The sequence below is a fragment of the Narcine bancroftii genome, chromosome 8 (genome assembly GCF_036971445.1).
Source record: "Narcine bancroftii isolate sNarBan1 chromosome 8, sNarBan1.hap1, whole genome shotgun sequence".
Taxonomy (NCBI): domain Eukaryota; kingdom Metazoa; phylum Chordata; class Chondrichthyes; order Torpediniformes; family Narcinidae; genus Narcine; species Narcine bancroftii.
This window is the reverse complement of record NC_091476.1, coordinates 164,101,125-164,123,246: the sequence shown is the minus strand read 5'-3', so window position 1 is coordinate 164,123,246 and position 22,122 is coordinate 164,101,125. Positions and strand designations below refer to the sequence as shown.

Here is a 22,122-nt window from a genome sequence, read left to right as displayed (position 1 = left end):
TGAAATCATAAAAATTAGATATAAGGTATGGTATAGGAAAATTGTAAGATGATTTTCATGATCGGCAGCCCAAAATCCATAAAATACACCCAAATGTATTCAGGAAGCAAACTTTTCATTATCCAGTGTTACCAGTGAGCCACTCTTGCTCCAAATATTTCCCCATCTTGCACGTCCCTTTTTTGGGGTTCCAGAAGCCACTAGAGCCCCAAGCAAATCCTTTATGTACTCAGAATTGGTGCATGGTTGAAGGGAAGGATCTTGGGTAAAGTCAACGAGGTAGTGGCCAGCACTGTGGGCAGCAGGTACAATTACATTTACAGGCTAAGGGGCTTTAAATAAAACTGCACAGTACCAGGGCCTTCACAACAATTTAATTTTTCTCGACCTCACAGCCACAACTCTCTATTTTTGCCACATGCACGTGCCTATCCATGAGTCTTCTGTTGTATCATAGAAAATGTTGAGGAAGCACATGCATCTTAGAGGGAGGCTGAATGTTCAGCAACAAGAGCTGATAGCCTCTTAGCTACTTAACTAGTATACAAGGGCGACTGGTAAAAAGGGCAAATTTACTTGTACTCTTGATTTTCCATTTGCTGCTTTTGTCAACAGTTTAAGCAATTTCATGCAGCAGATTTGCTGTGTTCAGTATCTCCAGATTGCTTCTGTACAAACCAGCCAAATTTCTTCTATCTTAGCTTTGACAGATCAGGTTGAGTGCCGCATAATATAATTGACGTTGACTGTAATCTACGCTGACTTTAACTCCTGAGGATTGTATTTCAGATCAAGAGGAATCCAAAAAAGTAAATGATATCGGCAGAAATATGGAGTAAAAACCGGTTCCCAACCTTACATTTTGCTAAATAGAAATCTTATGGCTTTCTAGCCATCAATTTCAGCCCGTTTAGCAGGGATAGTGAGAGAAATCCGCAGAACTATCAGGAAATGATTTCATTAAGAGTAAATGCAGTCCTGCAACATTGATAATGTCCATATGCAGTATATAATGTTAGCTCATTCAGCATTCCATTTTGCACAGTGATTGACAGGAGATAACACATAGGAAGTATGAGTTATATTTTCCTGTTGCATTCACTCTTCGCCACAGGGGAGCTGAATTGAATTGTTGCTCAAGTCTCTAAGCAACAATTTCCAGCCAAAGTTCCTCGCAATATTGCACTTAGCTTAAAATAGAACCCTTAAAGACTATATTGAACTGTTGACAAGATCTCAGCTGCCAAGCTAGCTGTTGCATCTGAAGATAGATTTTTCAATTAGAATGGTACCATAGAGTAAGTAATTGTTGCCCTGGGAAATATTAATGGTTGCTCTGGGAACAACACTTTGGTGGTGTTTTGGATTATGATCGAAGGTCAAAGGGAGATCAGTAGGAACTGGAGAGTGCATGCCGGTGTTGAGATGGATCTCTGTGTTACCAGAAAGCAAAGGCTGGGAGGCAAATAAAATGCGAAGCCAACATTCCACATTGGAAGCATCCATTTCCCAGAAAGCTGGGTGTTTTATTTCACCCTTGCAGCTTTCCTGTAAAATCTCTGTTATTTTCGGGAACGTTGCATTTCACGACAGATACAGATGGCCCAAAAAAAAATGTTTCCTGAAGATTCGAGAGCTTTGTACCTTTTTTGTGCTTCCCAGAGTCGGGCTTCAATGTGGTCTGAGGCTGATGGCGTCGATGTCACAGATGTCATCTGTGGTATCTAATGAGGTGTAAGGAGATTTATTGTGCACCGTCAGAAATCAATAGATGTGAGGGACGATCACAGACGTCTGGCTCACTCTTTCTTTTGGTATGATCCGCAGACTTATTCTCAGGAGCGCAGCTGATTGTCATGACAAGATCCTCTGATTACTAACGCGAACCACTCTGAAGCTATTTTCCAAAGGAACCAATTAGATTCATTTCACTGTACTTTTCATTTCAGTAAATAGAGCTATCATATGAAATTCAGCTTCGAATTCTGTTCACCTCAATTTCTCTTTGATTTTCAACACAATATGTGGCTGAGTGAAAATGAATGGTAATAGTCAATGCAAACCAGTGTCATCCCCAAATTTGCTGTTAATACTAAGATCAAAGGTACCTTCCATATTATTTGACGATCACACTTTTATATCTTTTTCTTATCCCCTCTGATTCTGAAAATGTTCATTAATATTTATAGAAAAAGTCATAACAAGGTGACCTCATAGGAAAAGGCATATCAGAGTTGCAAATAACAGAGGACCATCTGTTTAAGGAGAGAGTGGAGGAAAGTTTAGGGAAGTTGTCGCAGGTATGTGCTTTAGACAGAGAGTGGCGGGTGCCTCTCTCTAGTATTTCCTGCTCACGGTGCCGAAGGCTTTGGTGAGGTCAACAAAGGTGATGTAGAGTCCTTTGTTTTGTTCTCTGCACTTTTCTTGGAGCTGTCTGAGGGCAAAGACCATGTCAGTAGTTCCTCTTGTGCAGCGTTGTCTCCGCTCCATCCTCAACATCCATTGGAGCGCTTTCATCCCTAACGTCGAGATGGCAGAGGCCGACAGCATCGAGTCCACGCTGCTGAAGATCCAGCTGCACTGGGTGGGTCACGTCTCCAGAATGGAGGACCATCGCCTCCCCAAGATCGTGTTCTACGGCGAGCTCTCCACTGGCCGCCGTGACAGAGGTGCACCAAAGAAGAGGTACAAGGACTGCCTAAAGAAATCTCTTGGGGCCTGCCCCATTGACCACCGCCAATGGGCTGATAGCGCCTCCAACCGTGTGTCTTGGCGCCTCACAGTTCGGCGGGCAGCAACCTCCTTGGAAGAAGACCGCAGAGCCCACCTCACTGACAAAAGGCAAAGGAGGAAAAACCCAACCCCAACCCACCAATTTTCCCCTGCAACCGCTGCAACCGTGTCTGCCTGTCCCGCATCGGACTTGTCAGCCACCAACGAGCCTGCAGCTGACGTGGACATTTTACCCCCTCCATAAATCTTCGTCCGTGAAGCCAAGCCAAGGAGGAAAGAAGAAAGAGAGAGGCGGGTGCCTGCAATGCATTGCTGGGGGCGGTGGTGGAGGCTGGTACCATAGGGTCATTCAAAGGACTCTTAGATAGGCACATGGGTGTGAAGAAGGGAAGGATTCGATTGCTTTACTTAGGCTGGCATAGCACCTTGGCTGAATGATCTGTATGGTGTTCTATATATACAATATCAGAAGTGAATTATCAGGGATGTCATTGATAACAGGCAGCATCACATTTCCTGCCATGTTCAAGATGTGGGCATCACCGGCAAAACCACCATATTATTTCGCTTTCTTTGTTGCCAAAACAGATGGTAGGTAGTAGGTTCACTGCTTAAAGCAATTTTGACCAATACAGTAACGGCCCTAGAGCTAAAGTACTGGAAGATCAAGGTGCCAATGAACCACACCCAGTACTAGTGTCTCCATAGCAAAGAAAATGATGGAGAGAATTTAAAAACAATCTTTAATTCAGCTTGAGTAAATTGAATTAAATATACCCACAGTGAATCCTCCAAATTCTGTGTGGTATTTTTATCCAGGTTAAGGAAGGCAGACAATAGAAACTCTGCATTATCCATGAAAACACTCATCAACCGTATGCATTTTCGATGCTCTAAATGCCTCTAGCTTGCTTACAAAGCATGAAGTTGGCTTTTTTTTTTAACCAAGCCGGCACCTCCCCTCTTCTCTCATTTTCGCCTCCCTTCCCTGCTTAGAACCAAGTGTTTCATTCTGCACTTGATAAAGGGCAAGCGGAGCCGGCACTTTGGAAGTGTTGATTTGTGGCAGTCTGCAAACATTTTGTCTTGCACTCCTTTTGTCCCTCACCTTGACTTGCTTGCTTGACATGAAATTCTGCCCATCACGTGCTGCTCGTGAGGTCATTCGAATTCAGGCTGGCAAGAAAGATAAACGTTAGTAGCAAAGTCCACCATTCATGATACAATTGCAAGCCAAAGTACGGAAAAAGGAATCAGAAAATTGTGAGCTGAGGGTCTTGCAAAAAAATATTTAATTTAGGGCAGACTTTTCTTAAACCATCTGAACCAATCAAACAAAATGTATCTGGACTAATGATCCAGTAACACTACCTGATAGATCATTAGTAGAAGTTGATTCTAGCCATTTAAATCAGTGCCGCTCAATTACACCAATTAACTTAAAACCCCGTATATTTTAGAGGGTGGGAGGAAACCAGAGTACTTGGGGCACTCTACACATGCCACAGGGAGAACATACAAACTCCTTATGACAGCTGATGCTGTAATAGCCACTATGGTAACTGTGGTCTCTCCCGGAAGGAGGGATACTTGCAAAGGAGGAAGTGTAATTTCTGGGAAAGCAGGTATAACCCACAGAGAGGAATTAAGCATTCACCTCTAATTTGGGAAAATGAATGGTGATCAAAATTCTAGCATCTTGAACTTTTAGATCATGGTTTCAAAATAAGGGGTCACTCTTTTGAGAATGAAATGAGAATCAATTCCTTTGCCCAAAGAGCAGTAAATATTCTAAACTTCCTTCCCCAGAAAACTGTGGAAGCTATTTTACAGAATATATGTGAGCGTAAGAGTGATAGGTTTTTAGATAATAAAAGACTCAAAGTATAAATGGTGACTTATATTATTTTATTGAATAGTGGAGCAGGTGCAAGAGACAAAATGGCCTGTCCTACTCTTCCTGAGGTTCTGTTCATTTCTATTGCCAAATTGAGTCCATGGCACTGAGTACTCTGGGAATGTGTGAAGGTTACATTGAGATGCAGTGAGTTAACATGAAGTCCCAGATTCCAATATTCCCATAATAATGAAGCATATCGCCATCTCATATCAATGCTAGATTGTTGCATTTTCAGCCATTTTGTGTCAATGTAAACAGTGTCATTCTGAACAGAAAATTTCATACATATTCTAATCAGCTTCTATCTTGAAACCTAATTGTAGCGTTTACTTACAAGAAAGCTCCTCCAATCCCTCCACGAATGGCTACAAAACCAATCATCTCAGTAACGGCCCAGAGCAGCACGGAGTCAACCCAAGATGGATACTTGCAGAATGAGGTGAACCGACCCATTTCCTGGTCAAAAGACATTAAATCGCAGTGCAATTCAACAGACAGTCTTGATAGTACAAAGGCACTGAATCTGGCCTTGGAATCCTTTGCCCCAAGTCGTTCTTCAATGAAGAGCTCTGAGGGAACTGGAATTAATAAAGGTATCCTGAGTCGCGATCAACCAAAGCTACAACCACGTCAAAGGAAGTGGAGTTCATCTGTAGGGATACAGGTAACCACATTCTTACCTCTAACTGAATGAGAATTGATATGTTTCATTATATCTTTGAAAAGTACATGTTTAGCCACTTGATTTTCTACCATCTTGCTGTATGGTGATGACCAAAATCAGGAACCATGACTGGAACATAGGATACCCGACTCAGTGGGCATCACTAGGGTTGGTGTCAACCTGTGCAATAATTAATGGTGTCACCCTCCCCCGCTCATGATGCCACCCCACTCCCCTCCTCCCCTGTGGATCTCCTCTGTAACAGAGCAGGCAATTTTGATTTTTCTCCTTCATTTCCTTTAGTTACTACTTCATTCTCAAAAGTTATTGATAAAGGTTCACAAATACTAATTACCATAATATTGGAGCTAAAACATCAGAAGATTTGACAAAAGCAGCCACTATAAAAACAGCAGTTGCTGTGTTTGTTGCACATGCAGGTGAAATCACCTGATTCGAAACTTCATTGTAATTGGGTAATAATGACAGCTCTGAACAGAGTGCATTAGAAGATTCAAAAAGCAATTTAGCATAGAGTTTTAGCCTTGTAGGTATATTGATACTTTGTACTGATAGAGAGCTAGTGCGAGTGCAAGTGCTAATCTTGGCCACCAGAGGAAGTCGAGAGATGAGCTGTTGCACCTTGGGTAGATTCAAAATGGATGCCTCCACGAGGTCTTGTCTGTGAGTGTTCTAGCTAATAAATGTAGTTATTTTAAACAAACCCTAGTTTATTTATTTCAATAAAATGAACATCACATGGAATCAGTCAATATAGCAGCAGGGATGCTGTAAATTGGACTGGAAATGTGACCATGAATCTTTGTTCAAACAAAGATTCATAGCCATTGGACTCGATAGCAAACATGATACACAGCGGATTGCACTGCAACTTACCATGGTAGGTCCTCAGGCACTAGAGGTTTTCAACACATTTGTTTTTGCCAAGGTAGCTGACCATGGCAACTTCGACAAGGTTATCGAGGTGTTTGATGAACACTGTTCACCATAGAAAAGTGAAACATTCGAGAGGTACATGTTTCACTCCCGCACTCAGCTGCAGAGAGAGAGCTTTAATACTCTTTTTTTTACAGACTTGAAATTTCAAGCAAGAACATGCAATTTTGGATTGCTGCAAGATTTAATGATCTGTAATCAAATTGTGTTTGGAATTATTGACAAGAAAGTGAGAGAGAGGTTGCTGCAAGAGACAGAGCTTAGCTGGAGCTGTGACGATATGCCAGCCTCTGCAGCATGCAAAAAACTTTGGTGATAGTGTAAAAGGCAGTGAAAATGAATGCATTGCTGTAGCCACAGTGTCTGTCCACACATATAAACAAAAATGAGATATAGGAAACAGCAAAAAGATGGAAAGACATTCAAGTGCAAATGATGTGGTACTCAACATGCAACAAAACAATGCCCGGCCTATGGAAAAGTCTGTTTTAGTGCAAAGGGAAACAAAACAGAAGTGAAATTGTACAGACTATAAAAGAAACTGCTCTCGGTGATACAATTTTCATTGCCATGGTAGTACAAGAAGATTATAAACCAACAGACACTCAACAGCCAATCATGAACAGAGTTGAGCAGAACAAGTGGACTGTGACATTACATACAAATGGAACAAATATTCCTTTCAAGCTGGACACAGGGGCAAAGATCAATTTGATCTGTGAGCGTGACATCAGGGCAATGAAGATAAAGCCATGCATCTTTGAAATCCTGTACAGCTCAAAGCCAACAATGGACAGAGCATCGACATGAAAGGTACATATAAACTCAAGATGCAAGTTAAAGAGCACTACCTCAGGTTTCCCAGTGGTCCCAGATGGAAATAAATTTGGGGACAAAGCATGTGAGAACTTAAGCCTATTCAAGAGGGTGTACACGCCAGGGAAACCTATTGTGTTAGCTGATGCATTATCTAGGGCAACGACGCAGAGTGAAGCACACAATGAGAGTTCCACAGAGACAGATGTAAATCTCCACATGAAACTGATCACTGAATCTCTTCCTGTATCTGACATGAAGTCCAAGCAGATCACAACTGAAACAGAAAAGGACACAGTTCTACAGAAGGTCAAGAATCTGAATGTCAGCAATACTACAAATCAGAGCTAAGTTGAGTGTTGTCAATGGGCTTCTACTCAGATAGAACAGAATTATCATTCCTCAATCACTGCAACAAGAGATGCAGAAAAGGGTGCATGAGGGGACCTTGGAATGGAAAAATACAAGAGGAGGGCCAGAGCTGCTGTTCATTGGCCAGGGATAAACACTGACTTTGACAGGATGGTTTCCAGCTGTGAGAACTGTTTGAAACATCACACAAAGCAGGCAAAGGAACCCATCATAATAACTGATGTACCAGCAGAACTACGGGAGAAAGTTTGGATTGATCTGTTCCACATGGTTATTGATTATCAATTGAACTATCCAGAGATTGTACTGCTTCCTAATATGTCTACTGCTTGTGTGGTCAAATATATAAAATCAATCTTTGCAAGACATGGAATTCCTCAAATAAATTGTCTACAATGACAATTGACCATGCTACAGTTGTAGAGAATTCCAGAACTTTGCAAAAGAGTATGATTTTTACATGTGACTTCATGTTCTCTGCATCCACAGTCAAACGGTAAAGCAGAGAAAGGACTTCACATCGTTAAACAGTTGCTCAAGAAAGCTCTAGACTGTGGCTCAGATCCTATTGAGTTACAAAGTTTTGTCACCCACTGAGCCTCTGATGGGATGTAGACGATGAAACCACTACTCTTTAGACCCATACATGAACAGAGAAGTAAAACGGAAACAAAAGCGTCTGCAATTGAGTCAAAAATCAAACTATAACAAGTCAGTAAGAAGCTTTGGACCACTGGCACAACATGGCACAGTGAGACTCAGAGATTCCAACACTTGGGACAAAAAGGCCACTGCTCTGGAGGAAGTAAATGCAAGATCCTAAACTGTCGGAACAGAGGATGGTCAAATACTGAGGAGGAATCAAAAGAGCCTGCAGAAAACACAAGAGACACTGTAGCAACAGCCTAATGGAGAAGATTCAGCCTGCGCAGCAACAGAGGTAAGACCACCAGTGCTAGTCAGTAGTGGACCAGCAGAGCCGACACAAGCACTTGTGTTAAGAAGATCCACACGTGTTTTCAAGGCACCTGACAGGCTGAATCTATACAAGGAAAAGAACTGCATGCTTTAAAAGTTTGTACTGATGATGTTTGTGTTTACGTTTGTATTGAACTTAAAATTGAAATGAATACTGTATTCTGCATTAGTGTGTCATATTGTAAGATTAAACATCTCAAGGAAAGGGGATGTGCTGATAGCGTGCTAATGTGAATGCTAATGCTAATACTGACCACCAGAGGGAGATGGGAGATGAGCTGTTGCACCTTGAGTAGATTCAAAATGGATGCCTCCACAAGGTCTTGTCTGTGTGTGTGTTCTAACTAATAAATGTAATTGTTTTATATGAACACAAGTTTCTTTCTTGCAATAAAAGAAACATCACACATGTAAGCTTACAAAAAATGTTTTTCTGTTATAACTAACTACAGGGATATTTTTATAAAAAATAATATATTTCTGTTGAAACTGCACAAAAGTTTTAGAGACAGTCATTTTAGGGGAGCACCCCTTCTGATGGGATCACCCAATGCAGTCTGCACTCCCTGTGATGCCAGTGCCCAGATTGAGTCCTAGGAGGTGGAGGGTACTTGTTAAGCACTACCAGTAACCACAAAGTCTAGGCTGAGGGAACGATAGGCTTTAATATACAGAAGAACCTTGCTGGCCCGGATCCAGGTATAGGAATGGAGGGAAAGGAGAGGTGGCTCGACTTTTATGGCCCAGGACCACGGGGAGGAGACATAGGGTATGAGTCATCCGTGGGCAGGCCAGCTCCATATACAGAGTAGCCAACAATAACTATATACAATGGAGGAAACATATCACCACAGTACTGTCATGGATACCATAACAGGCCCAATGGAAGTTGCTTCAACTGCCATAAGAGAGGTAGGGATGGAGATCAGAACCTTGATTGTGGAGGCTAAGAAGGTCAACAAATGGAGTTTGAAGGATAAAAGTAAATGGGACTTACAAAAGGAAATGTTGTATGGGAAGTGATCACAATTAGAGTATCTGCCAACATTTCATAATTATCCAAAATATACTGGGGATTTGTTGGATTTTATTCTGGAAAAAGCCTATTTCTGTTTTGTGGAATTGAATCAAAATTATTTTTGAGATATGATTGCTAAAATGATTTTTTTTAATTATGATTACTATTTTTCTGTCTTTCAATAAACCTACTGAGACAAAAATTCCCCCTTTTTATGATATTCATTGAGAGTAACTTCAATTAGTGTATTTTTTTTCCACAGCTGTTATTCTCTGTCTCAAAAGAAATGTGTGAAATATCATCCAGGACAAATTCTACCATTGTAAATATTGCACATAGCTCCTTTAAAAGTCTCTCAACTCAATTTTATTCGATGCCCCACATTTAATTACTGTTAGCAAGCATTCAACACAACACAGTTTAACTCTCTGTTTAGATTGTTAAATCCTCTGAAGGAGCGCGGACAGGCCAAATATCTTTTAAGGACACACAAAGTGTGTTGTGTTAATTAAACTTTCTCATTCTGCTGAGCTCAAAATCCTCCAGGCAGTCACTACCAATGACATCATCAATGCTGACCTTTCTCAGTTTATCTCATAGGTGAAGTTCTTGGATCGTGTACACAAATTGATGGGCAGTTTCCAGTTATTGTCGAGTTAAGACAGCATGCGTGGAACATGGGAAAAGGTAGAGAAGTTGATGGGCAGTTTCCAGTTATTGTCAAGTTAAGACAGCATGCGTGGAACATGGGAAAAGGTAGAGAAGTTGATGGGCAGTTTCCAGTTATTGTCGAGTTAAGACAGCATGCGTGGGACATGGGAAAAGGTAGAGAAGTTGATGGGCAGTTTCCAGTTATTGTCGAGTTAAGACAGCATGCGTGGAACATGGGAAAAGGTATAGAAGTTGATGGGCAGTTTCCAGTTATTGTCAAGTTAAGACAGCATGCGTGGGACATGGGAAAAGGTAGAGAAGTTGATGGGCAGTTTCCAGTTATTGTCGAGTTAAGACAGCATGCGTGGAACATGGGAAAAGGTAGAGAAGTTGATGGGCAGTTTCCAGTTATTGTCAAGTTAAGACAGCATGCGTGGGACATGGGAAAAGGTAGAGAAGTTGATGGGCAGTTTCCAGTTATTGTCGAGTTAAGACAGCATGTGTGGGACATGGGAAAAGGTAGAGAAGTTGATGGGCAGTTTCCAGTTATTGTCGAGTTAAGACAGCATGCGTGGGACATGGGAAAAGGTAGAGAAGTTGATGGGCAGTTTCCAGTTATTGTCGAGTTAAGACAGCATGCGAGGGACATGGGAAAAGGTAGAGAAGTTTCACAAGAGTTAAGGTTGTGCAATGCAGAAAAGTGCTGGAGGATCTCAGCAGGTCACGCACCATCTATAGGAAGCAAAGGGATACAACAAACACCAGGCCTGAGCCCTTCATTGAAGTATGAGCAAAGGGCAGATAAATAAAAGGCAGGAAGGGGAGGGGAGGGTGTCACATGGTGTGATGCTAACTCCTTTTACAGTGGGTCTGAATAAGGCTGAATTCACCTTGTTCCTTTGACTCGCCCACAGCAAATCCCACTCTCAGCGGTGGGTGGAATGCAGGGGGTCTCACCTCCCTTCCATCTGCAAAGGCTTAGCAGCAAATCATTGGTCCAAAACGCCCTGACTACCTTTTGCAAGGGACAAGATGAGTGGTGGGACCCTGGCCATGAGTTCTATTGCTAATTTTAGATATTTTAATATTCAGAGACTTAAAAATCACCACAACTTTTTAAATATTAACAGATCAAAAATTACTTTGAATGTTTTAAAAAATTGATTCAAGGTACATTAAAGTATGAAAGTAAGAAGAGTTTACAACAAATAGCTCTTAATTTTGTAATCTCCTGTTAGAAATTCCAATTCAAATGAACAGGAATTCTCATCTTAATTCAAGATCATGGTCGGAAACTTTCGGACAAGAGGGCAAACTTCAGGGTTGAAGGGGCGACCACTTAGAACAGAAATGTGGAGGAATTTCTTCAGTGTGATAAATCTGTGGAATTTGTTGCCACAGGCATTTAAGTCATTGGGTGTATTTCAAGCAGAGATTGGTAGGTTCTTTATTAGCCAGGGCATCACAGATTATGGGGAGAAGCCCAGGCAGGGGGGCTGAGTGGGACAATAGATCAGCTCATGATTGAATCGTGGGTCAGACTCGATGGGGTGAATATCTCATTTCTGCTTTTATGATCTTAAAAAATAACATTCCCATTCCCATCGCACTCCTGGGAAAACTCAACATTTCTGTGCAGAGTCACCAGGCTCCAGTGAAGATCCAGAGATGGGGCAGAGAATCAACACAATCTCTCCTGTTTCCATTAAAATGGAAATCTGGGAACATTTGGCACATGGCACCTTGGCCCCTGGAGGTCTGTTCTTGCGATTAATTCATTCTTTCAAGCGATTAATTCATTCTTTCAAAGTGGGTAATCACAGCAGTTTGCATTATACAACCCTTCACTTGTCAGGGTATGATGCTATAAGATCATTTTATTCAGTAACCACACTTTAAGGGTTACCGTAGACTGCAAACATTTCATAACAAAAGATTTTCACAGCAAAACCATCCACAGCTTGTGGTCAGACGGAAGGTACCTTCATGTAGGAACCATAAACAAAGTGAATAGTTTGGAAGAACAAAAGAACAATGGTTGTTATTTCAGGATGAAAGACCAGATTGGACATTTACAACTCATATGATTATGAGTCATGTTTTTAAGAAATTGAAACAGAAAAGATTTCAGTATTGATCAAGCAAGTCATGCGATTGAGACATTTGAAGCAAAATTGATTATTGAGCAACCAGACATTTACTGCACACAGACTGAAATGAAGTTACTTTGTATGAAATGGACACTTCTGTTGTTTCTCCTTGACAGGGGAAAACATTGATCTACTATAACCATTATAATGGTCTTTTTTTTTGATTGACCCATATCTGGGTAAAGGAAGCAGGATCATTCTTGCATTTGGATTGTGACCATTCTGATGGTCATTTTGTCTAACCCTTGACTGAGTTCTCGGAAGCATCGTGGAAGTCACAAGCTTTGCTCCCCCTACACAAGGAGCAGGGGAGTTGTGACAATCATTCGTATGAAAGAACATTTCTCTGGAAACAACTTGTGAATTTGTGAGTTTTGAGCAGTTTGACCTACTTCATAATTACTTCTGAACATCAGTTTAAAAGTTATGAGTTTCAACATAGGATTTCTCATACTGAACTTCAGGAATTGACCTCCAGAATTGTGCCTAAGCTGTAATGGTTGGGGCAACACACGCACGCACGCACGTATATTTGCATATACAGTTCGGCTCCGAATCATGGGTCCTCTACCGGCATCACCTACGGCTCCTAGAACGCTTCCACCAGCATTGTCTCCGCTCCATCCTCAACATTCATTGAAGCGCTTTCATCCCTAACGTCGAAGTACTCGAGATGGCAGAGGTCGACAGCATCGAGTCCATGCTGCTGAAGATCCAGCTGCGCTGGGTGGGTCACGTCTCCAGAATGGAGGACCATCGCCTTCCCAAGATCATGTTATATGGCGAGCTCTCCACTGGCCACCGTGACAGAGGTGCACCAAAGAAAAGGTACAAGGACTGCCTAAAGAAATCTCTTGGTGCCTGCCACATTGACCACCGCCAGTGGGCTAATATCGCCTCAAACCGTGCATCTTGGCGCCTCACAGTTTGGCGGGCAGAAACCTCCTTTGAAGAAGACCGCAGAGCCCACCTCACTGACAAAAGGCAAAGGAGGAAAAACCCAACACCCAACCCCAACCCACCAATTTTCCCCTGCAACCGCTGCAACCGTGTCTGCCTGTCCCGCATCGGACTTGTCAGCCACAAACGAGCCTGCAGCTGACGTGGACATTTACCCCCTCCATAAATCTTCGTCCGCGAAGCCAAGCCAAAGAGAGAGTTGTGGTTAAGTTTAGATTTAAGTAAGATGTTATATTACAAATTAATAAAAATACTTTTTAAAAATTGTCTTGGTAAATTTCTAATGCTGCTGTTCTCTAATATAAGAATGGTCAGAGATCAGCAGAGATCTGCGTGTCCCAATTTTTTTTGCGTAATGAAAAGAGTTTATAGGATTGCAGAGCTGGATGATTGTCATTCTGCGTCTCAATACAGTACGTTTCCAATTATCCAAAAAGCTTGGGACCAGACTTTTTTCAGTTAATCGGATTTTTTGGATCACTGAGAAATGGCTTTAAGCAGCCCTGTAATTACCAGCAGAATATTCATATCAGTAGTTAAACAAAAACAACAGAAGGTTTTTCAAGCATGAAATAATGTTTCATTTTTACCTAAAAACAATGTGATCTCTGCTTACAAAATAAGATAAAAACATAAATTTAAGAAAAGATCATTTTTTTCAACTTGTGATGTCATGTTGCCACCGAGAAACAATTTTGGATAACTGAGATTTTCAGTTAAATGTTTTTCAGATAATTGGAAACATACCGTACCAACCAAGCTTTGTTCTTTGAATAATTTTAGATTTTTTTTGCATCATGGTAGAAGCTCATTGAAACCCATGCTGTCCAATTAACCTACAATCGAAGCACCAGGGAAAACCCACTCAAGTCAAGGGTAGAACATACAAATTCCTTACAGACAGTGCCAAAATCAAACCTTCATCACTGGCGCTGTAAGAGCGTCATGCCCAATTCATACTTCACCATATTCCACCTCCAAAAGATCTTCCAAGCAGAACTGATGTTGGCTATGACGATATCCCAAAGCAGTGCCATCTTGTATGTTTGCAGGTTGACCCACTCCCTGAGTTGAAGGCTCCCCCTCATCTGACTCGGCGTCAGAGCAAGTCTAATCGGGGGGGGCATTTGGGTAACCGCGGTGGGTGTGGGGGGGGCACACAAACTGACATTGAAAATCTCACTCAGTGGAAGGGAACCTCCTCCATGCGCCGCAGTCACACTTTCCCCTCCCTCCGATGTAACTAGTGGTGGGGGGGGAATAACTCATGGGGGGGAAAGGCCCACAAATGTCCACCCACCCCACCCATGATGCCAAGCCTACCCCTTGCTCACCAGTTTTTTAAAATCCATTCCGTGACTGGTTGTTAATTTCTATGACTAGTTATTTGTTTTCCTGGAAAGTTTGAGGTGCCACAGTGATTCCATTAAAACTTCCTCAGATGATTTGAAACTGTTTTAGGATACCTGCTTTCCATTTGTCCTAATTCAATGACACAAGTCATATTGAACTATTCAATTACATCACAAAATGCCATCATTTTAGTTATACAATATGACAGCATGAAGCTGCCTTACAGTAATTCTGACTGCTATCAAATTTCTGACAAGACAATGACTTTATAAAAGAAGAAATATTGGCCGTGGGACTACTCTCTTCAATACTTTGACAGTGAAGGTACTTTATTTGGATCATGATATCATAAGGAACTTTGTGACATCAGTGTAGCCAGTGCAATTTGTCACTGAATGGCTTGAGATTTTTTTTTAAAACATAGCCAATGAGATTGAAAAGCAAATTGCTGAATAATCCTTGAGGCTGCCACTTTTATCCTGCTAATGAACAGTTGCTCCTGACCTAGAAATATTTTTTTTTCTCTCTGGGTACTTTCCCAGCCAATTCCTAAGAGCAACCCTTTTACATCTATGTGTTGTTTGATGTGCAGGGCACATTTTTTTTTAAATCTTGGGAAATGTGGGAGAATAACCAGAGTTTCAATATATGAATTTAGTTGTAAAGTATTAAACCAAGGAGAATAAATTAATAGTTTTAACTACAAACAGTTTGCAGTAAAACAAAGAATTCTTCTTCAAAAAAAACGATAGAGAGAAAAGGTGGTTTCTTGTTTTAACTTTCTGTATGGCATGCTTGTCTTCAATAGTTCGGGCATTGAAATAAAAGTTGGGAAGTCATGTTCCAGCTGAAAAAAAAAATTTGATTGGACTGCATTTGCAGAATTGTGTGCAGATCAAGTTTCCACACGATGGAAAGGGTTGGGAATTTTTGCATAGGCGTTTCCTAAATTGGAATGAGTTAACTACTTGGACTGTTTTCTCTTAGGCACCTGAAAGAAGTATATAAATTACGAGAGGCATGGAAGGGAAAGATAGTCTCTTTCCCCATTGTGGAAATGTCAAATACCAGAGGGCATAGGTTGGGGCAAAGTATAGAGGAGATGTGTGAGGCAAGTTTTTTATTTTTTTAAAAAACAGAGACTGGTCAGTACCTGGAACAAACTGTTTGAAGCAAATATGATAGCAATGTTTTGGAGGCATTTAGTCAAACATGTAATCAGGCCAGGAATTTGGGGGAGGGGGGGCACTGAGGTAGATGGAATTGGTTTAGATTGGCATCATGATGGATGTTGATATGTGTATATAGGAGTTTCTCATCTGCCCCTTTCTCAGTTGGCTTGAAAATGATTACCATGTCTGGAAGGAAATCAGTTACCAATACATTGTTAGCATAGAAAAGAAATGTGAAAGCCTATCTCTCAAAATGAGAAATGCCAATCAAATAAATCCTTTCAAACATACACAAGAAATATTAGCATTCATTTGAATGAATGGGCTCACTCCCTGGAAATCAAGTTGTCTGCAGAAGTCGAGAAAAATCTAGCTGAGATTTATCAATGGGCCTTTTGAATGTAATGAACTAAGCAACCAGGTACACACAATCGTGACATTGTCTATAACAGACACCTCTGTGGTTGATATACTCCCCATTAAAACAATAGTGCCATTTTTCTTGAAATATAATTTAATGCTTAATCCTACAGAAAGAAAATAAAATTATATATTACTACATAAAATGTTTTGCCTTTGTTATGTGTGTAAAATCCATTGTTTATGAAGTCCTCTATTTGTTTTCTATTTCGTTACAGCCAATAAATCTGTTTCATGTTCAGTAGCTATAACAAGATCTCATTCTGTTGTAATGTATCAGGTGGACAGTTCAGAGACGATGACCGATTCTGACACTGACAGTAAAGGCTTTCGAGAGTTCCATTCTATTGGGGTGCAGGTTGAAGATAATAAGCGGTAAGCCAGTCATCTTAATTTGTTAGATTGATCACTTATTTTGTTATTCATTGAATCAGAAGATTAAACTTCAGAGAGAAAAGTCACTTTGCGCCTTGTACCAGTTCTTTGAAAGTTTTACAATTAGTCCTACTTTCTAGCTTTGTCTCCATAACGGTGCAATTACTTCTACTTGAATTATTCGTCCAAATATCTGAAAGTTGCTATTGAATCTGTTTCTCCTACTTGATCAAAGATTCCAGCTTATGACAACACGCAGGGTAAAAAGAAAAAATTACTTGCATTTCAATTCCAAAAATCCTATCCTCCATACAAGGCAGGATTATCTTGAGTGCAGGAAATTGCAACTCAAATCGTGATGTGGCATGAAGTCTTCCCAACGATAGATGATAAATATTCCATTGGATTCTATTCCATTGGATGACAGCAGGAAGAAGAGGCACTGCAGCATTTTGACTCATTGTGCATGTGGCAAATACGTTCACATAAAAATCTTAAGGCGCTTTCACCAATCTCGCATTCAAAGGAGCACAAGAGAGCAAATTAGCCTCATTTCATTGTACTCATTATCCACACTCCCTCCAACTGTCATCCGGGGATGCAGGGTCATAAAATTTCTTTGTTGATGCTGTTAAAGAGAGAAAAAAATGTGATAAAGATGGTCATTGTCAGCTCATTACAATTTTCAGAACTTTCTTTTATTTTTGTTCCAGATGGCTAATCAGTTTTCTGCTGCTTCTTTTGTGGGTACTGACTTACCATGACACATGCTTCCACAGATGTCAGCTGCTAGTTCTAGGATAATGTACATCCTTTCTAACTTTGTGAGCAAGACAGCAAGTATTAGCCACCTGTTACAGCCAAACATGATTGAATCCTTACCCAATGCTTATACAGTAAAGCATCCTGGTTTCCAGCACCTATGGGGATTGGCTTATCCTACGCTGGATAAGTGCATTTTTTGGTTGCTTGAGACTTACAATGCCTAACCAATACACCTGCATCAAGAATAAACAATTTAAAAGGTAAAAGTCAAAAATTCTTTACTGTCCTTCCACTGAACAAACTTCACTTGCATGAATATATAAACCTTAAAGCATTTTACTTTATTTTCATTCCCATTCTTTGAAAACACTTAACCTTCGCTGCACCTGCAGGTTCCTCCCCTTCCATGGAGCCACCCGAAGTGCGAACAATAGCATTATAGATTATTAACCCCTCTGCCCAATCTCCCAAGTTTACAGCTAAAAGCCTCTGACTAGAACGACTCTTTATATGCAGGGATAAGGAGACACTTAAGAGAGTCACCCCAATGGCAAGCGACATCAACCAGCTCCTCATCCTGGGCGACCTCATTTTATTGTAGCACAACTTTATTCAAACAGCTGCTATGAGCAAAGCACGACCAAGGCACCTGAATATTTGCTCCCATCTTCACCAAAGGTTTATATGTTACTTCTGAGAACATTTAATTTTACATGTTCAAACATTGATGTATTTATTTTATTCTTAGTCATTCTAGTTATTTATTTTCCTCATTTAAAAAAAAAATTGCCAGTTGCTTGAGGCTGCCTGTTGCTTGAATTCCATATACCAGAGATTTTATTGTATATGCATAGCATCCTTTGCAAATTAATGGCTAACAGCCTGAAATCGTACATGAATTTTTTTTAACCTCGGGAATTGAAGCCATGTGCAGTTCCCCAAAAAGCAGTCCTGTATCTATTAGCATGCAGTCCTGTATCTATTAGCATGCAGTCCTGTATCTATTAGCATGCAGTCCTGTATCTATTAGCATGCAGTCCTGTATCTATTAGCATGCAGTCCTGGCAAACACTAACTCACCCAGTGCTGACTGGGCATCCACCTTGATCAACATGACTGAGTGCTGGATTTACTCTTTAGAGCTCGAGGGGAAGCAGAAAGTCATTGTGTTTGTCAACTTATTCATAAACCTTTGCAAATCAGATAAAGAAACACAGTTCAATAAAGGAACATTTCATCCCCAAAGTAATTTAGTAGATAATATAATAATCCAATACCAGTTTGGAATAGTATTAATGTTTCATATTCATGGATACCGTGGAACTAAGGTGAATTATATCTGCTTACGACTAATAGATCCGTAAAATAGTACAGGAGTGCAGAGACATATTGCAACCTGCTCCTAGTAAATCCTTTCCTTGTGTGCATTACAATTCTTCTACCCCCTTGTACCTTTACTCACTTTTGTTGCATAATTGCGCTACTTGATATAAGAAAGAGTTGACTTACCTGGATAGCATACAAACATGCTTGTTACTGTATCTTGTTGTAGGTGACAGTAATAAGTTCAACTCAATCAATCAATAGATCTATTCAAGCCATTCAAAGTTTAAATGCCCAAAGATCATTCTTTTGGTAAGTCAGCATGGAATTCAGCTCCGCCTTGCTGTGATCCATAATCCATAATTAACGTCAAAAAATTATTTTCACATCTGGGTGTGATACAAGTCAGAGGCACGTGAGAGACTGTCGATGGTGGAATCCAGAGCGGAAACTAATCTGCTGGTGGAACTCAATGTGTCGAGCAGTATCAGTGGAAGAAGAATAATGGTCAATGTTTCAGGTTGGAACCCTCATCAAGACCAGTGGTTCTCAACCTTTCTCTTTCCACTCACATCCCACTTTAACTATTCCCTATGCTATCGGTGCTCTGTGATTAGTAAGGGATTGATTAAGGTGGGATGTGAGTGGGAAGGGAAGATTGAGAATCACTGCTTTAGACTCAGCTCTTGCTGAAATATTTTGCCTGAGCAAAATTGTCATTGGCCCGTTTGTAGTTATGAAACCGTAAACATAATGAGTTAATTAATAATGATTTAAACAGTGGTTCTCAACCTTTTTCTTTCCACTCACATAGCACCTTAAGCAATCCTTTACTAATCACAGAGCACCGATAGCATAGGGATGTGAGTGGAACGAGAAAGGTTGAGGACCTCTGATCAAGACTGATAACTGAATCATTGACTGTTCTCGTTGTCACCAGGATCCTTTCTCTTGCACATCTTCATGAATCACGTCAATAGCTTCCAGAGAGGACAAATGATGATGCACATTCTGAGATCAGATTAACAGTCAGCTGGAAAGATGCGGGTTAATTGAGGACAACATGAACTACACAGCAGTCTCCCTTGCAGTGAAACTAGCTGCATGTAGCAATACCCCTCACTGTAATGGAGTTCTCACACTTTGCAAAGCAATATAAAGTACAGTGAAATTTGTAGCCATATTTGCATTCATTTTTCAAGTAATCACGGTTCCACTTTCACAGCTTTATAAGGTATTGTTACTTCAGGATGTTTTTATTTCCTTGCTTTATATTTAAAAGTTGTATTTTGAACAAAATATGAACACAGTTGATATTTTTTAAAATATTAAGATGAAATATAATTCAAAAGGTAACAAGTTGGTAGTTTCTCCACAGACTGTAAATATGACGTCTCAGTAATTGACAAACACCTGAGAGATGGAGTTACTTAATGCTGATGAATCAGGACAGGTCACCATCTTCATCTTTCATCTGTCCTTCCGATTCTTTTTCCATTTCTTCCCTGTTTCTTTCTGTTTCCCTCCCTCCACCGGAAGCAGCAAGTAAATATCAAACTTTGGCAGCAATCTAGATCAGATGCGTGGGGTGGGGATGGGTTTGGATAATGGGGCAGAGGTAGGGTGTGATGTGGATGAGGCTTGTGTCTCATGATGAAGAATTCTTCCATAAAATGGCAATACTCCTTCACACTGGGTCAGTTGGCCAGCTCGAGGAACTTGTAAGGGAAATGGGGCTTCCCATATCTGCTACTGAGGCAGTCTTTGGGCTCAAGGATAACCTCTAGTTCTGATGTAACTGAACACCTTAAGATGTGACCCACAGACTCCACCACAGGCAAGTCAGAAAGAATGATTTTTTTTGTCTATTGCACAATTTGTTAACATGTGGAATTTGAGTGCAGTTTTTCTTTGCACTATCAATAAGTGGTAATTCTGCATTACCCATAGGAAAAGGAATCTCAGGATTGTATGTACTCTTGACAATAAATCTGAGAATTGAAATACAAAAGTCTGCAGATACTGTAAAAACACAAAAATGCTGGAGGACTCAGCAGGTCATGAAGCATCTATGGGAAGGAACGATACCTTGAACAAGGGCTCAGGCCTGAAACATGGATTCTATATAAACATATGTCACCTGTGCTGGGGTCCATATACTCCAAGAGAAGGGACACAATCCCATCTCAAACACTCCTCCATTTCCAGTTGACCTGCACCACAGATTCCCATGAATAAGTGATGCTGTTACATTTTGCTTTGAGAGCATCCTTGAATCTTTCTCTCAGTCAAAGTTGCAGCCTCTTACCATGACAGTGTCCAGATAGAGCATCTGTTTTGAGAGGCTGAATCAGGCGTCACAGAATGTGACCTGCCCTGCAGACTAATCGAGTGCAATTAGGGCCACAGTGCTGGGAGTGTTGGCCAAGGAGAGAGGATATTGACATTGGTTGGCATATCCAAGCCAATGAAATTGGGGAATGTTGTGGGATCAGTGAGATTAAGCAGTTCTCCTGGACCAACAAGTAAGTAAATCTTAAGCAGACAAAGAATTGATGGAGGAACTCAGCAGGTCAGTCAGTACCCAAAGGCAGTGAATGTTTTGGGTCTGAATCCTTTATCAACACTGGAGGGAAGGGGGAAAGAAGCTTGGAGTGGGGTCCAGCGGTGATAGGATAGAAAGTTTGAGTGGTGACGAGACAGGAAGAGGGAGAAACCATTCAGAAGTAGGGGAAGTTGGGGGGGAGTTTTGTTTTTAAATAAATCAACCTGTGATTCCCATTTCTACCCATCCAATGCCCCACCCACCCCAACTCAAACACATACACGCTAGCCTTGGTGTGAAACACACCGACATTAGTGTGGTATGGTTTGAGGATCAGGCCTGATGTTTCAACTCTCCAATAATTACTGGATGTCTGGCTGAAGCATGGAAGTTAAATCCATCTGTGACCTTATGTTTGGGGCCAGTGCCCTCAGAAAAGAGGGCAGCATCTGTGGGTGGGAAAATGCCAGTGAGGTTTTGTGTTTTGCATATCATGTAATCATTGTTTCCTTAATTCTAGACACACCAGGTTTAAACGTTCGAACAGCGTGACAACAAGTGTGCAGGCTGATCTTGAACTGGAAGGCATCCCAGGGGTGTGTGTGAGCACAGAGGACAAGGGTTTCCAGTTTAGCCAGCCATTTGTACGGCATTCTTCGGTGCCAGAGCAGTCCAACGAGTACACTTCGTTCAGAACTGTTCACACACAGGGACAGTGGGCCTACAGGGATGATTACAGGATGCGCTATGACAGCTCTGATGGCCAGCGTCAGGACCACTGGGGAGAATCCAGCGTTCACAACCACCCAGATCCCGGCAGAGTGTCTCCATGCCACAGAGATGGTGACTGGTTTATCAAGCTGCTGCAGGCAGAGGTAGAGCGATTGGAAGGGTGGTGTCAGCAGATGGAAAGAGAAGCTGAGGAAAATGACCTCCCTGAAGAGGGTAAGTTCTGTTCAGCTATTCAAGT

General features: G+C 41.1%; 1 protein-coding gene and 1 long non-coding RNA gene across 2 annotated transcripts in view; one reads left to right on the top strand and one right to left on the bottom strand.

Moving 5' to 3' along the window:
• Positions 1-22,122, top strand: part of LOC138741543 (disks large-associated protein 2-like) — a 272,962-nt gene that overhangs the window by 240,809 nt on the left and 10,031 nt on the right. Inside the window, exons 6-8 of the mRNA XM_069895779.1 lie at positions 4,957-5,297; positions 16,425-16,519; positions 21,673-22,097. Of these exons, the coding sequence (XP_069751880.1) occupies positions 4,957-5,297; positions 16,425-16,519; positions 21,673-22,097 (861 nt within the window). The remainder of the gene's footprint in view (positions 1-4,956; positions 5,298-16,424; positions 16,520-21,672; positions 22,098-22,122) is intronic.
• On the bottom strand, positions 3,460-14,858 carry LOC138741544 (uncharacterized). Its single transcript, XR_011343565.1, has 3 exons — positions 14,534-14,858; positions 4,968-5,283; positions 3,460-3,909 (listed from the first exon to the last, which is right to left on the bottom strand). It is a non-coding gene; the product is annotated as an uncharacterized lncRNA (long non-coding RNA).